The sequence below is a fragment of the Nesoenas mayeri genome (assembly GCF_963082525.1).
Source record: "Nesoenas mayeri genome assembly, chromosome: 6".
NCBI lineage: Eukaryota > Metazoa > Chordata > Aves > Columbiformes > Columbidae > Nesoenas > Nesoenas mayeri.
The window spans coordinates 31,659,811-31,677,382 of record NC_137545.1 but is presented as its reverse complement, the minus strand read 5'-3'; the positions used below and the strand labels follow the sequence as shown (position 1 = coordinate 31,677,382).

Here is a 17,572-nt window from a genome sequence, read left to right as displayed (position 1 = left end):
TCTTACGCATGGATTTGATTATGTCAGTGGGAGTTCTGGCTGTCATCTGTTGAAATAATCCTTGATCAAATCCAAGGCTGCGATTAGGTTCATCTGTAGCTTTATGTACACCACAAACTTCTCATCTGAAACAAATGGCGCTTTGAAAAATCACTCAAAGGCTTGGACAAGAAATGCTCTGCCAAAGAAGGGCACTGTCTGCAGAGCTGCTGTGTATCCCGGGCAGCTGGAAACCAGCGATACTCCAGTTCAGGGAGAGTTGCGGCAACATATCTCACATGGAGAGACAGCAGTTCTCCAGCGGGCAGAGGATGACTTGGGAGTTGAACTCATACAACCTTGCCATTGCTTCAGTATGACACAACCGAGGCTTGAAAGAGAGGTGCATGCAGCAGTGCATTTTTCTTCTCCATTATAGCATTGAAGAGGATGCAATCCCTTCTTCTTTTTGTTTTCTGAGTACCTCTACCTGCAAGGGCAGGGCCTGCCTTTCCCTTGTTGCTTTCTTTGTAGCACACTGGTGATGAATATTCCTTGATACTTTTAAGGAAGATTGGTAAAGTGCTAGAACTGGGCAAAGTGCTTTAGAAGATTTAAACAAAGGACGTGGCCCGATGCCCCAGGGAGCTTACGCTCTAAATTAAATGATTTCAGGGCTAGAAGATTGATAAAGCAGCTGTACAGCAAGCAAATCATACATATCTTAATATTTGTAAGCAGGAGCTGAGGCAGAGCCAGGGAGGGAGCAGGTCTGGACTAATGGAGCAGAAGAGGAGGAATATATGGGAGGAGGGAACAGACATCTGCCAAGCAGAAAGAAAGACTCATCCCCAACACTCTGGGGAGAGGAAAGACATAATGCTGACAGTGGAGGAGGTATGAAAAACTGGCAGGAGGAGAAGTCAGGGAGCAAAAGGTATCAAAAGATGGGTGGACCTTGGTGAGGAAAAGGGCCTGAAGCCTATGTGGAAATAGATGGCTTCCCAGGCTGGAAGGAGGCTTTTGTGCTGTCGGGTATGTGGGTGAGGGAAACTTGCAGCCCACAGCGGTGGTACCGGGTGATGCCAACTTAGACACAACCAGGTTTAGGTGGTTCCCCATAGCATGGGGTTTCTGAATTTCCTTCTTGGATGTAAACAACTAAAGTAGCTGTTTTTCCACCTCAAGTGACTTGTCCTGGGTCACCCTGGATCTCTGTGGTAGAGCTGAACTCAATTTCCCCAAGGAAATACAATTTTGCCCAATAACACCTCAACCACCATCCTTGACCACTTGCCCTGTCCATAGGGTGTAACCTACAAGTAGCTCTAACTCGGACACAGGGAGCTGGACTGGTCCTGAACTGGGTGCTGGCAGGTACCCTGGGAGACCCCTTCTTGAAACCACGACTGTGTATGCACATGTTTGTGTGACCACGGAAGTCCCATGTCTCACTTGCCAAACCGAGATGCAGCGTGCAGCCCTGCCAGCTCACCGTGCACTTGTGTGGCTTCTCTCCAGTGTGCCTTCGCATGTGCACCACCAGCATGTACTGAGCCTTGAACGGCTTCTGTTCCCGTGTGCAGTCCTGCCAGCGGCAGACAAACTCCTTCTTCTCCCCATGGATGTGATCATTGTTGATGTGCTGGTAGGAGAGAAGGGAGAATTGAGTCACTCCTGGAAGAGCTGATACCAGCAAAGCATGCACGATGCTCTGAAAGCCATCTGTTCCCTCCCCAGTGCTTGTGTCCAGGCATTGCATCTGGGTCCCAGGTGCACAGATAACACCAGGAACATGCAGGGACACCGGAGCCAGCGCTGTGGTCTGGTGTGCCCTGCAGGAGAAGGTGCGCAACACCCAGCGCACTTGGTCCAAACAATTAGAAATGGGACATTTGCCCTATGTGCTGCAAAAACAATGGGGACCCACAGTGCCTGGGAGAGAGGAGCCCTCTCAATGTCTCCCAGGCTGCCTGATGCCACTGTTGGAGAGGATGAAAGAGTAATTTTTATCTCTGCTGAACCCCCCTGTGCTACATTTTCACAGCCGAGACCCTTTCCTGGGACACTGCTGGAGGACGGGGAGAGGAGGCAAGCCTGCCTGCACTCCAGCTAGCCAAGATATCCAACTGCTGTCCAGTGCTGGTGGCTGTGGGAGGCAACAGCATCTGCCAGCTATGCACCAAGGAAGGCTCCTCGGCCTCAATTACTGCTAATTACTTAGGTCCCTGAAATCCTGCAGCAGGTTATTGAAAAGACAGATCAGAAGGGTGCCTTCTTCCACCATGGGAGGAAGATGAAGGTTGCTTTTTCCCAGACTGGGGCAGATGAAGCCCTGCCAAAAATAAACAGAGCTGGAGACCAGCCTGTCGGCAGCACTGTTCCTGTGGTGGCCTTATCTCTCTGAATGGGTCTCACTGCCAAAAAGAATGCCTGTCCTTGCTCCTGTGTTTTCAGCAGACATTCACTGACAGGAAATCCTAAAATAAACCACTTTTGGTTTGGGTTTGGTTTTTTTGCTCTGAGATTTTTTTCCAGCCCCTGCCTTTGTGCTCCCAGCCAAGGCCAGACAGACATGGTGCAGCTCAGGATAAGACTTTCTAGGGGCAGTGGGGCACCACGAGGACACAAAAAACACGTTAAAGCAGAGTTATCAGCCTTCATGGTCCCAGCTGAATCCAGTCCTGGCATTTTACGTGCTGTGCCCAATCATGGCGACAGAGACCTGCTACTTGGTGCACCAAGTCTACCCAGCGGCAAGAGGAGGTGCATGGAGCTCAGCTGATGCCTCAGGAACCACCGTTAAAAACTGAGAGCCAAAGCTGCATACCAGGAGGGTCTGGGAAGGCTGGCTTTGGGAGAGGTTTTGGATGAGTTTGAAGCTCAGCCGCCTACAATTCTGGTTTTATAATATGGCATCGGTGGGAGATTTTAGCTTCAGATGGTTGAAATCTGGTGAACCCCCCAGGAGACCCATAGACGTGCTAAACCACATACTGACCAGACTGGAAAGATATGTTTCCTGGTTCTGTTTTGCATGGGAGTCTGACTTGCAGCCAAGATTATGCCTGGCAGTCCTAGGAGTAGAAGAGTGCACAGGCCCACCTGTTCGGTCCTGCTTGGGCCAGAGGAAGACATTTTGGGGATGGGACTGTAGCCCCTCTTCAAGCTTATTAACTCCTTGTCTGGACAACATCTGCTGCCCATCACACAGTTGAGGAGCAGTTGCACAACTCACCACACTTCAGCTACAGCTCCACAGCCCCATCAAACCCTCACTTGGCCTGAGGCTTTGCTTGGGCTTCTCTCAAATTGTGAGCATGACCTTCAAGACTGGGAGCAGCAGTGGTGCTTGCAAAAATAAGTCCTCACTCCACTGCTCCCTGTTGACATCCACTCCTCTCACAAGTACGTTGCCCACTATGTGTGGGGAACAGACCCTGCACGCCCAGGTACTTTGCTCTGCACACAAACTAGAGTTTTTCCACACATGGTGGGATGCCACCTTCTCAGAAGTTGGCCCACAACATCTGTATTTCATTTAAATGTGTATTTTGGGCATCTCAAATCCACAACTCCATGTTGTTAGTAATCATAGTACAAAGGCCTGTGTTTTTGTAAGGTTCCAAATTTAGGAAAATCTTGCACATTCCATCAAATATTTTTCTTTGGGTTTTTTCTGGAAATAAATTGTGCTGAGCTGCCTGGCTCTGCCTTGCACTTTGCTTTGGGCAGACTTGAAGAGTTTTTCTTACATCTGAGAGGGAAACACACAAATACTGCCAGACAAATGTGAGCCCAGCCCATCCAACAGCACTCCTGTGGTTCAACCCCAGAAAAGCAATGCCCTGTGGCATGCAACGTGCAATCCATTAAGCACCTTATCGCTCATTTGGCCATGGAAACCATTTCCAAATCTGTCTGTACTCAAGGACTTGCTGCACTTAACCAGTGAATTCTGGCAGAGGCGAGCAGGTGCTAGTCTTGGATGGAAGAAGAGCACATACCCAAAATTATCATGTAGAGTGTTGTCCCTCTGGGCTAAGATAATGTTTGCATGCAGAGCCTGGGAAATGAAGACTAACGCCTACTTGGTGGCGTCTAAACATGACTAAAATGAAGATATATAAAAAGGGTGAGAGCAGACATGAGCCCTCAGGAAGAGGGTTACATGTGAGTTGCACATGGGTGGCCCCTGGCAGGCTTGGAGCCCAGCTGAGGTAGGCAGCAAAAGGCTGGAGGGAAAGGAGAAGACAGCGGGTCCTGTTGCAAAATTTGCTCAATCCAACATTTTGCTGCAAGCAGCAGGGTTGCTGGTGCTGGTGAATTCCCAGCAGCTCTCGGCTGGCTTCAAACAAATGGAGCTCACACCATAGACCCAAAATGAGGACTGGGAGGATGAGGGGCTGGGGGCAGGATGGGACTCAGACGCAGATCATGTCTGATTTCACAGGCACTCACCCTGAGTTTGAGGGATTTCTTGACCCCAGAAGCCAAAGGAAACCAAGTGGTGGATTCCCAGGTGAAGCAAAGCACACAAAAAGATCTCGGACCTAATTACAACTGAAAATCTGATTAATGACTTGGTTTGGGGATCCTTCAGAAAACAGTTTTGACACTGGTTTGGGGACATCACTGTGACTACAGAAACCCTGTTACACAATTTTTAAAAAATCAATCCATTTTTTATATTCTGGACCCTGAAGGAGACCCTGGAGCATGTCTCCAGACTCTGGAAGTGCTCTGTTAATGTGGGACGGATGAGCTGAGATGCTCAACAGCCCGTAAGTGATATGGCCCCACAGCTCATGTCACAGCAGCATATAAGGCTTTCATGGCCTGGACAAGGACTGAGGACGGTATGGACAATCCCTGACCCATAGCTGGTGCATGTGTGTGGGGAGACTCAGTAAATATGGCCAGAGAAGAGGGAAGGGCTCAGGCCCCTTCCCCATTTTCTGGGCAGGTCCTCTATGCAGAGCCTTCTGTCAGTGCACAAGGGAGACCAAAACTGCAGCCTCAGCAGCTAAGAAGAAAGCAACATCAAATAATCTATGAGAGGCTTGTTGCAGCTAAACTCCTTGGGGAGCAGCGACCTGCTTTGGCAGTGTTTACACACTGTGTCTCTGATTTGCACCTTTAGTAGCTCCCAGAGTGAGCTCTGGCTGTACAGCAGCTAGTGATAAAAAATGAGGACAAGTGCACAGAAACTCAAATTTATCGCTGGGGTTTCCTCCCAGCCATTACTCACATGGACGAGCTGCTCTTGAGTGTCATATTCCTTTGTGCACCCTTCCCAGTGACAGTTCGTCTCATAAATAACCTCAGGCTCCTGTTTGCATTCATCCTTATCTAGATCTTCTTTCAGGTCTGTCAGATGCTCCTGCAACACACAACGGTGCATTGTATAAGGTGAACTTCTTTCGTCTGAATTCCTCCATCACTCATAGATTACAAGGCAGGCATCAGCTGATCACAAAACTGTGCTCATTGTGGCAACATAACATCCTTGATTACTGTGAAATAATGAGTTACAGAGTTTTGGTAGAAATAGATCAGAGTTAATGACAAGATACAAAACACCCTGAAGCCACGGTTGCAGCGGTGCCTGGCTCCAGCCAGGTTGTGGGCAGTCCCAGGAAAGGCTGAAGAAAGGAAAATGCTGGCTTTTGACGTTTGGTTTCACCCTTTGTTTGAGTAAAACTTCTGATCTGGGGGGAGTGGGGAAAAATGAGCATGAAGAAACCACAGAGCAGTCAGAGTCTAGTGGTTACCACACTCTCCTGACACGGACTGGGGAGCGGGGTTCCTGTTTTCTGCATCTTTCCATAAATGTGAAAATTATGCCTAACGCCTACCCAAAGATTTATGTCTGCTTGGTGCTCCACAGGGACAAAGTGGTGAGCCCCCAAAGCACCCCTCTGAGATCAGCAAATTCGTGAAGCTTGAGCAAAACCCTGTGATGAGTGGGTTGCAGAGCAGAGTTCCAGCAGCTCTGGACTCATAAATGAGTTAGTTTAATGCTGGGCACACTGTGAGCTTTCTCCTTAACTTCTATGTCTAGCCAGCTCCTCAGTGCTAAATGAAGCACGGAAGATTTTTTAATGGCTGCTATGAGGATTAAAGCATTGACACCTACACTGTAACATACAACATAATTAGTACGAACCAGAGGTAAGAACAACTTTTGGCTCTGTGTGCATCAGACACTTGCACTACAGACAAGGAAATCAGCAGCCAATACTGGCTTGGGAATTTGGCAATACAAAACCCCGCAAGTTTTGACCTCCTAGGGCCTCTTCCAACTAAAATGATTAAATGATTCTATGATTCTAATATTCTATGATTCCTTTTCCTCCCAGATACTACCACTGCCCAGCACAGAGCATCCCACCTCCAGGGCAGCTTTAGACAGAAGTGTCTGGGGTGACTGACCACATCAGACACTCTTCCTCATGATCTGGTGCTCTAGTTGGCCCCATAAGTGTGCAGACACAGCCAGACTCGTCTCAAACTGCCTCTGACCTGCCCAGTTGGACCTATCTGTCTGTCATCTCCTTCCTTGATAACACCTTCCCAATGCCTACTGAGGGGCTGCAGTGACTTAATGCATTACATGGCTTGGAAAGTGAGATGTACTGTACAAAAGTTCAACAATTTTCATTAACCAGCTCATGACATATGTGCTAATGGTGACTTTACAATCCAAAAGTTTAGATATGGAGACAAAGAGATTTGTTTTAATTAGCTCTTAATTAAAAAAAAATATTGTCAGGTGGCTCTTTGGATGAAAAACTGTAGTAATTTACAGAAAGACTTCTGGAGATTCAGACTATATCAGAACCCAGAACGATAGCCTGAGAAAGTTCAAAGAGCAGCTTCTTTTTCCTATAATTCCTATTTGGTTGAGCTGTGAACATTATTTTTGTTGAAACATTTCTCTCCATGCAAAGTGTGGTCTCTGGAAAAGTGAAATTTTCTACTAAAAATTTTATTTTGCCAAAATTTTTATACTTTTTGCTGGAAAAAATGGCATTGAAACTATTTTAATTTGTTCAAGCAGATTGACTTGTTTCACTTCTGGCTAATTCAACACTAATCTGAATCTGTACTGGAGCTATTATAGTACCATAAGAGCAAAGTAACTTAGGTCTCTCATGCCTGGCGCTCCACTGTGTCCCACAAATCTTGCTTGGATTGTGTTTTTTATAGCACAAGTGATCATGGGAGATACTGTCTGGCCAAGGATTTTAAACACCCAAACCACAACTCACATGAAGCGTTTCCAGTACATCATTTCCAAAACAAAACACACACATACATGCTTATTTTGCGGGGAGATGAGCTTCATACTCTGCAAAAAATGTATCAGTCAATAAGTAACTGACTGTAACTCAACATTTCAACACAGTCTCCTGCAGAACAGTATCCCCAAATTTAACAAGTTGCTGTTGCTTAGACCAGCTGGTGAGAAGACACCTACTATGTTCAGTCATTTAACCTGTTCTTCTTGCCAATAAGGGGGTGTTTCTTACAAGGTACTTTCCAGTAATATCCCAGTCAATACTGAAATCCTGCAAGATGTGAAGCCTACATTCCCATTGGAGTATTACTTCACAGATCTTCTCATTAGGAACTATTAGATGAGCAGCGTGCATTTTTCTTCCCTTAATTTCACTGTGCTATTCTAACCAAACCTCCTTGCACCATTCTAAACTACTGCCCCACTTCTTTCAGTGTTTATTTCACATGAGATCCAATGGATGAAACCCTGGGGCAGGGCTCCAGGGGGGAGCCAGGCTGATGCTACCCAAGCCCTCTCTGCAGTTGTGCCCATACCTCTCCATGTCGGAGCAGAGAAAAGGAAGGATGACAGCCACCGAGAAAGGAGCTGTCCGTCACACAACTCCTCTGCTACAGATGCTTTGAGAAAGCAGGTGATAGCTGTCAAATATTTTTTTCATTTGCTGCAAGAAATCAACACGTGGCCCTATTAGCCTGGGTGGCGGCCAGATTGGTTTTTCAGGGCATGTGCTTTTGCAGCGGCGTGTATATGTACTTCTAAACTCAAAGCTCCAGAGAGGTGCCTCTTTGCCCTAATCGTGCTGACTACAGCATGTTTATCTTTCTCTGATATGCTATCTTCATCAATTTTACCAGCCCCCTGATGACTGCACACGTTGCTGTCCCCATGCATCATGCTGAGACCTGCTCCTGAACCAGGGCAGAAGGAGAAATTTGTCATCAACTCTTCCATTCGCTTGACAATAACGTGGCCTAATATTTCATGAAAATGAAGTGCCCACAGCACTCTTGATAGTTTACAGTTGTGATAAAGGACGGTCAGATGGATACTGTCAGCCATTAAACAGTTTGCAATCACAGAGCTCTGGAAAGAAAGCAAAGGCCTTCGGGCACTTCTTGGTGTCAAATGTTGTGTTACCAGTGTAAAGGATGTTTCTAGGAGCAATTCCTTGTTGAATCAAGAAGTCATCCTTTTTTGCAAGCTTTCTACCTACATGCAAGATTCCCTCAAAATCTATGTTTGCTCTGAGACACTAATGCTACTTGCTTTGCAGCACAGAAAGCTCAGACATCATTTTTAAATTATCACATTTGAAACATTCCCTTCCTCCCTCATTTTTTTTTCCTTTTCTCTGTTTTCTATCCAAACACAACAACAGCAAGCTGAATCCCAAGCACCCATCGAATGCTTCACTCACCCACTGCAGTTTTGTCCTGTACTTTTGTACCTTGCTGGGCTTCATGCCCTAAGAAACACCCACCTGCCTGGCAGACTTTGATGCCTTGCTGCAGAAAAGGTGCCAAGAGTAATGTTCTCAAAGATAGTGAAACCCAGCAGCTCACTACCTCAGCCTCACAACATGTCTCCCACCAGGAAGGTTACCTGTGTGGTTGGGGAGGCTGGGGGCAAGCCCTCGACTTCAGTCTTGACTTTGCTGCGCTTGTTAATGACTGGATTGACTGTGCTGCTGACGGCCGACTCGCTGTTCTGCTTGCTCTAGGAAAGAAAACCAGGCAATACATGGCACCGGGGTTTGGGATGAAACACGGACTGTAGCCCACCTCCTCATTACAAATTAACTTAAAAATCAGTCAAAGCTGAACTTCAGGAGTGGCCAGGGACAACAGAGTATTGGCCTGCTGGTCTGGGTTTCACATGAAAATGATTAGCCCATGTGGGTTTGTGCAAGGCAGAGAGATGGGAGAGACAAGGGCAGCATCAGCTTCTGCAGGCTTGGCCTCGCAGCTGCTGCTCCATTTCAGAGCAATTCGGTCCCTGTCAAAGCCATCAAAACCTTATGCAACCAACCCCCAAGCCACGATTTTATTTCTCAATGCGATGAAATAATTTGTTGAGAAAATGAATTCCTGGGAGGAGCGGGGTGCTCTGATTACGTGCAAGGGCTCTGGCATGCTGGGTTCATGAAAGGCTATGTGTATATTTTGCTAAGCTCTTAAAAAATGAGAACAGCTTCAGGAGAAAAAAACATCCCATTGTATGTGCATAAAATTGGAACATTAACATTTTAAATACACTCTTGCTAATTGCTCAAGATTGGCCTGCAAGTTATTAAACAGGGGCATAACTCCTGCCAGTCACATTATTTTGGTAGCCAGTTTGTAAGAAGAAAACAAAACTAATCAATCAAATAACCTTCAATAACAAACAGAATATGCAGCACAGCAGCCATGAGAAACCCTAAAACAATAAATCAGTCTGAAAAGTTCAGTATGATACAACTAAAACAACAATTTGAAATGGATGTGAAATGAGGTGAAATAAGTTGTCCGGGAGAAAAGCAACTGCAATTTAAACTTCCACAGCATGAAAATGGGAAGTAAAAATGATTAAAAATGTGCTAGACATATTCACTAACTCTGTGCCTGTGGAGGGCTTGTACACACATACATGTGTCATTGTGAACTCACAGGTATTTGCGAGGATGCGTTTGAGGTGTGGGATTTCATACACCTCATGGCATTCCTAGTTTTCAAAATCTGACCCGTGCTTTTGCGAACTTTAACAGTAAAAATCAACAGCAGGGATAGCCTGAGAAAGCAAGCTACTGGAAAAGAAGGAGCAATAAGTAAAATGGCTGGAGGTCCTAGGCAACATGCACTTATTTGGTAAAGAGGAAAGGAATAAGGTGTTTTAAGACCATCAGCATGGTTCATGTCAGTAAAAAAAGGAAGGAAGGATTGGTAAAGGAACTGATGAAGCTTGGTTCACAGTGCTTGGGTGCTTATCTGGCAAAACACTGCAGCATGTGCTGAATTCCCTTGATTTCAATAGCACATAACACATGTCCAAGGAGATTTGCTGCCTGAGATGACCCTACATATCATCTTCAACGCCTTGATGGATCAAGGCCTTTCGTTCCTGCATGGATGTGTGTCAAGGAAGGGAGGTAGGTGCCAAATTTGACTGTGACTAATTCAGAAATGCTTTGCCAGGAGGAAGAAAAAGCAACATAAAGGGAGTATGTGAGGAAAAGGAGAGTGGGTAAAACTCCCACAGCCATTGTAAGGGCAGTGTTCATCCCACAGAGAATGTGCCTCCATTTCCCCATGTGCCATGTATGGAGAGAGCCAGGATGGCCGTCCCTACCTGGCTGGAGTCAGAGATGCAGTTGCTGTTGTTGCTGATCTGTGCTGGTGATGGGTTGACAGAGATGACCGCCATGTGCTGACGTGGAGGGAAAGTTGGGGATGGCTGGATCAGGGGAGGAGTGTGTCCAAAGGCTGAGCTCAGGCCTCTCTGTTGGGTCAGGATCTGCTGGTACGTCACGGGGTTAATGGGGTGAGGGAAGCTGAATGCTGGACTGCAGCAAAAGAAGAAGGAAAAATGAGGAGGAGTTATTTTAAACAATATTTATCACATTTGCCAGAGACCGATTCAAGTTTGGCTTCCTGGATGCTCCAGGGGACAGATTGCAATGTCCCAACTAGATGCCTTCAAAGCCATGATAATCCCGACAGCCTGCTTTACTTCAAAGACAGGATTTGTCTTGTGTATGCCTCAGCAAACTTATGAATCATTTTGACCCATGTATCAGACTGATTGTAATTTCTTTGTTTCCTATGCTTAAAGCAGCCAAAGCCCTTGGTAGGGAGTACAGAAGAGGATGGGACTGGAACACATCTGGTTTTGCAGCCCCTGAGGCTCCTGTGTTCTCCCAGGCAGACCTGTTCTGCAGACTCGCAACCTTGGGGTTATGCTACCCTGGATTTAAAAAACCAGCATCATCTGGCTCACCTGGCACAGATCACTGTGGGTATGAATAACTATCCATTTAACACAGTCCAAAACCATGCAATTTACTCTGCATTCAGGTGAGCGGAGTGCTGGCTCAGGGGACTGCTGAAGTGTGTCACACTTCATATGTAGGTCACTGGTCCAGCTCTGATCTAGGTCATCAGTGACCAGAAACTGCACCAGCTCCTGGCTGCTTGTGCCCTCACTGGGGGCAGCAGGTCCAAGCCAGGATACAGCGATTCAGCAGCTGATAGCATTAAAAAGGAAGCTTTGCTTTTGACAAGAAGGGGCGAGTCCCCTTGGCAGAGGTGGAGAAGTATAGGAGATGCTCTGCTCCCTGTACTCTAGGCGAGTGGTGCACAAACCATGGACTCAGCCTAAAAATCAATTACTTGCCACTTTTAAGAGGTGGCCACCCTGAACCTTTACTGTCATGGTATTTTCTCTCACATCAATAAAACTGCCCACGGTGTGAGTGCTCAGAGAACCGGGCCATAATTAGCATGCTTCATTTCAAATTTTGCTTTTAGAGAAAATACTTATTGCTGGTGACCATACAATTAATATTTCTGTTCCAAACCAGTTAATGACAACTTGTTCAAAAGAATAAAACGCAAAAATCACTACAGTGTAAAAGAGCTCTGGCAGTTAAATGCACACTGCAGCAAATGAGGTGTGATGGCAGGCTGCTGCACAGCTTTCTTATCTTACAGCAAAGTCCAAAAATGAATTTCTGAAGGGCTACTTGGATCTGGGTCTGAGCGGGTGAGAAAGGATTTCATTCCTGCCACTAAGACATTGTTAAAATAATAACAAAAAAGTATTTTCACCTCAAATTGCTGACAGATATCCTGTTATATATGTAACCCACTTTAAAATTCCTGGCATTCAAGATACACCTTTAAAACACTGAGAAAAGTTTTAAATTCTGTATTATTACTTGATTATTCCCTTGGAGGCCAACAACTGACCATTGGGTCAGATTCTGCACTCTATGGACTTGCTGAATATACCAGATGCTATCCTGAAAAGCTTAAAATCTGAGTATGAGATGCTATATGTGTGCCCAGTTAAAGACAATAGGTGACAAGACTGGAAACATATGATTATCAGACAAGAAGTTGCTATTTGTTTAAGTTATTATTATATTTGATTCTACAGTCAATTTCTAAATGGTGCTGCCAGATAAAGTAACTGATAAAATTAATGTTACATAGCAATATCTCTGTTTTCCCCTACAAACTTTAGGAGTGCATGATCTTTATAAACCCTTGCTTTGCAAAATCAGTGTTAATTAGAGCTAACATTTTTAACAGTTAAGTAATAAAAAGAATAATAACATTGTGAAACTTGGGTGAAGCAATCACAGCAGGAATTGACAACAGTGAGCTACTTAATGTAAGTGCTTTTTAATTAAGGTTTGAGCAAAACTTTACTCAAGGGCTTAGATTTGTTTTAAATATGTTTTTAGAATTAGGCTCTTAAATCCAGCCAGGCAACATTTTTTTTTAAGGATGTAGACTAATAATTTGTAGAATACTTTGGGGCAATCTCTTAAATCAGAGGGTTTCTTAATCAGTCCAACTGCTTACAATGAGCATTTTTTAGACTAATTTATTCTCTGTTTCTGCTTGCACAGAGGCATGATCATACTGTAATTACTGGAAATTTGGTAACCAATAATCCCTACCCAGTACCCTTACACATGCAAAACCAGATGGGGGCTTTGATTTAATACACTGAGCAGCCCCAATACACAAAAGCAGAGGTTGTGAGAAAGGGAAGGTCTCCCTTGCTGGGGGGTCACCCCTCCTTTTGGGGGGATGGATACACAGCTGAGCAGAGCCTGTCGCAGAGCTTTACCTGATTGTCCCTGCAGATAAATGCCCGTAGGAGCCACTCGCTGCTGAACTGCTTCTGGAGTTGTTGATATATGCCACAAGAGAGTTGGGGGAGGTCCTGATCATCGTCTGGAGATCAATGCTGGCATCCGACAGTGGGGAGATAGACAGGGCTCGTTTTCGGCTTAATCTTGGAGTCACCCGCGGGCTTGAGAACCGGGACACTGTAGGAAAGAGAGACTTTGTCAGACAAAACCAGTGGGCTGCTCCCTGCCCGCAGGGGGGGCAGGGGGTGAAGAGACCGGCTGCACTTGTGACTTCTGTGGGATGTTCAGGAGCCGGGAACAGCACAGGGACCAGCTGCACTTTGATGGAAGGTTTCTTCTCTGCTGGGCACTGAGTGACAAGGGTCAGGCAGCGTCACAAACACCTGCTTGCTTTGTCCTCCTCGGGGAATAAACAGAAACCTGTCCATCACCCTTTTTCATTGGCACTAAATTAACTTAAAATTAAAAGGGAAAAGCCCAAGCGAGATTTCTGTGATCCCAGCCATTGCTGCTGACTCGGTGGCAGGAGCTGCAGGCCAGAGGAACCGCACGTTGAAGCTGGGGCCACCGTTGGAAATGGTGCAGGCACTTGTGTGTGCAGAGAGTGCAGAAACCAAGGGAGCGCGAGCACAGTGCTGACCATCCAATTAACGAAGGAGGCGAGACTCCAGGAGCCCCAAATGTAAATTAAGAGTTTTATGAAAACGAATTTGGCAGCTCAGGCACAAAGTTCAAGCTCTCTCCCTCCAAGGGGATCTGCCAGTGCCTGGACCCTATTAGCAATTGTCAATCATTCGGGCATGAAGTCATTTCCAACCATGCCAGTCCTGTTTGTGGATCTGCAATATATGGCAAGTTACTAATATACAAATTTGGCCTTCCCCAGTGTTTCAGCACTGCTGACTGGAACGACTGACTTCATCCAGAGGAAACTCTGCCCAGGCCTGGCCCACCTGCAAATCTCCTGCATGGCATGGACGGGAGCTGGGGATGGGAAATATCACAACATTCCCTGATACCAGGGTACCAGATCCAAAGCCTGCCCAAGCCCTAGCCCTGCCTGGAATGAATCATCCTTCCAGAGCAATGAGAGCAGCCTTTACATTGCCTATTAAAAAAGAAAAAACAAACCCAAAAAACTAAAGAAGATTTCTAATGGGAAGATGTGCTAATTGGCCATGGGGTCTGGCTGGTAGTCTCATTATCCGCCCTGGGGGTGCAGGAGGGCTCAGCTTCTTCAGCTTCTTTCCTTGATGAGTGCAGCACTGCACTACTACCTGGATTTTCCAGTGGCGCTATCCCCAGAAAGCTTACTGTGGGCATATTCTACTAAACACTGTGAATAAAACAGTAACTTGCCCAGACAGTCAATATATGCTATTTTCCTCTCGTTGGTGTAGGGACCGATTTTGGTTGTATATCACCAAATACAAGCCCAGCACTTTGCAAGAGCATAAACTTCCCCTCCTGATGACAGTGCTGGTATGTGAGAAGGTGAATGGGATGTACAAGGAGGTAAAATATATCCTGCCAGCATGACCAAATTATTCCTTGATTTGTGTTGTCTTGCAGAAGCCTGTGTCAACATTTCCCGGAGACCAGCAGCTGGGTTGCAGTCTCCCAGTTTTCACATGACTCACCCGTGTACTCAAGTGGCTCTGCCATTACCATGCTTGGGTGCTGTGTAATCGATGGGTTTTAGTACCACCATCCCATTATTACCCATAACATCCCTCATTGCACAAGGTAAATGACTTGTCCAAGATCCCACTGGAAGTCTAGGGTAAGTTGGTACTTGAAGTAACTGTTACTCTTGCGACTTTTGTCCTATACCCAAGAATTCTCGAGAGTTGTTAGATGCAACACTGACATTATTGGGAATTTCTCCTAGAAATCAGGTTGTTGCACATCTGCTAAACGTGTTCTTCTTACAGTATTTTGTATAATCACATTTTGCAGCCCCATGGGGCATGGAGAAGCTTGAAAATACGACTTAAGGATCAGGTAGCGAAGAGAAAGAACACATAGGTCTGTGCCCTGCCAGAGCCCTGAACAGAGCAACATGAGACCTAGATCATAATGGTCAAAACTGTACTCTTCTCTTCTTTTTTTCTTCTGACTATAAGGCATCTTGATTCAATGGGCCATGACCTGGGAAGACGTGGGTGCTGTTTCCAGTCCTCTCAAGGCATATCTCCTTAAGCAAGATGCTGCTTCTTTCTGTGTCCCTATTTCACAGTGTCATCTATTTAGATGAGCATCTTTAGAAAGGGTTTGTGTTTCATTCTGTATGTATTGCACCTAGTGCAACGGGGCTTCATCTCAGCTGAGTTGTCAGTGTTTTTGTCCTACAGATAATATGCATCCTTCCAGATATAGATATTGTTTCTACATTTGCATTCCCACAGTCTCCTCCTTCTCTAACAGAAGGAAGCAGGCCAGATTTGACAGTCATATTTATCTGTTACTCCCACACCTCAAGGGAGATCTGTTTATTAATGTGCCACTTCCCTTGATAAATTGCTAAATAAAAAGAAAAGCCTTGTACTCATTTCTTGCTGTTTCTTCCCATGATTTGTGTTCACAGTGCTGGTTGAGCCATTGGTTGCCATTAATTTGCAGAGGGAAGAAGTTCTGATGTCCAACAGAAACCTGGGTTTTTGCAGTGCATCCAACATGGGCTCCCCTCCCTGCTGCACACAGGTCTGTCATTTTTTCCCTGTGTAAAATCCTGCTGGAAGCTGTCAGATTTGCAAGCTGACCTGGGACTTCTCCAGCCCCAAACCAGTAATATGCACTGTGTTACTGTCTGCTCTAATTTAGAACTTGCGAGTACCTTGAGCTATATGATATGTTTGATAGCAGATCCAATAGGTTGGGCTGATGCTTTATACAAAGGACTTTAAGGCCTTGTGGGTTTCCAGGAAAAGCTGTGACCTAAAATCCTGCTATGAATGAAAAATTCCCCTCAGTAAGAGCCTGACCAAGGCGCCTGGGAAGGCAACCATCTGGGAAAAGTCTGGGAAAAGGAGTTTAACCACATGAAGAAGCACTCACTGGTGCATTTAGGAAGAGAAAATCTTTTCAAAATTATTGTTCAAAAGCAGATCAGTAGCACAGGGATCATTCTTAATAGTAAAATTGGCCTGACCTAATACCCTGCTCTGAGGACACTGAGCATGAATGTTAATTGATACCAGGCAGCAGCAAAGATAAGCATTAGTATGACTGTACACATAGGTAAGGTGTTCAATACGGGCTGACTGACAGCCACATGAATACATAAGCAAAATCCTCTGTTGCCTGGGGTCCAGTGATATTTCAAAGCAAAACCATATACAACTTCAGCAACGACTGCGCCCAGAGAAGTAAATGAAGGCGGGATCCATTTTTCAGATCCAGAGATGAAGAGCCTCTGGAGGATTTATCACTAGCACTCCCTCCCTCAGCTCCCCTTAAAAAATGCTGACTTATCAAAATGAACTGGGTTAATTTTAAGACTTTTTCTGATATTTGGCATATTTGTTAGGGGAATAGTCTCCAGACTGTCAGAGTACCCCCTTCAACACTCCTGAAAGAAAAAAAATCTGGTATTTTTATGTTGTTATTCTAAAAGATGTTCTGTTGAGAAACATTAAGTCATCATAGGTTAAAATGAAACTGAAAAGGTCACAAATTGAAATAAAAATAGGAAATTATTTTAAAATTAATTCCATTCACCTGCCAGAGTTTCAGTTTTTTTCAAAACCATTTCTGTGTGCCTCTTACCTCAGACAGAAGCTTTTTTTACCTTCAGTTTCATTCCCTTGAATACTTCTGAGAGATGTGAAAAATCTTTCTCACCCAGATCCAGAAAGAAGCGATGGGCTAAAGCCCACAAGCAAAACAAGAAACAAGACAACTCCATGAGGTACTCTGAATTGTTGCAGTGTTCAGTAATACTTCCAGCCAAGTATATTTACTGCCGGTCCAAGATGGGTGTTCTTTAATGGTGGCTCTTCCCGTATCGATTTGCTCTGCTACTTCTACCTCTCATCCTGAATAAATACCTTAAAGCCAGCAGATGCTTTGCATTGACTACCATGGACTTTGGAATATGGAATAAATATGAATTTAAAAGCTGACCTAGAGACACCCTTGTTTGAGCTACCTCATCTTTACTTTCAAACTAATTATTTCCCACTTGGAAAACATGCTATGTTTATGTGCTCGTTTTTTGGACATACGAACACCTTGGCTTTTATTTATTTCATGTATATTAAAAGAATCAGCTCTGAATGGAAGAAACTCAATTTTGTTTTTGCTTTTACAAAAGCTAAAGATACCTGCTAGAATTCAAAACTCAGATTTCAAGCAACAACAAAAATATCCTTTAGCTTGAAGTAAGACACAGGAAATTTTAAGCCAAAAGACTGTCCCTGTCT

General features: G+C 45.1%; 1 protein-coding gene across 2 annotated transcripts in view; it reads right to left on the bottom strand.

Moving 5' to 3' along the window:
• The window catches only part of GLI2 (GLI family zinc finger 2), a gene marked incomplete at both ends in the record, with an annotated part of 142,767 nt that overhangs the window by 13,453 nt on the left and 111,742 nt on the right, over window positions 1-17,572 (bottom strand). For both annotated transcript variants that reach the window (XM_080346356.1, XM_080346357.1), the window contains 5 exons: window positions 1,475-1,624; window positions 5,231-5,362; window positions 8,888-9,001; window positions 10,613-10,826; window positions 13,124-13,325. In XM_080346356.1, the coding sequence (XP_080202482.1) occupies window positions 1,475-1,624; window positions 5,231-5,362; window positions 8,888-9,001; window positions 10,613-10,826; window positions 13,124-13,325 (812 nt within the window). The remainder of the gene's footprint in view (window positions 1-1,474; window positions 1,625-5,230; window positions 5,363-8,887; window positions 9,002-10,612; window positions 10,827-13,123; window positions 13,326-17,572) is intronic.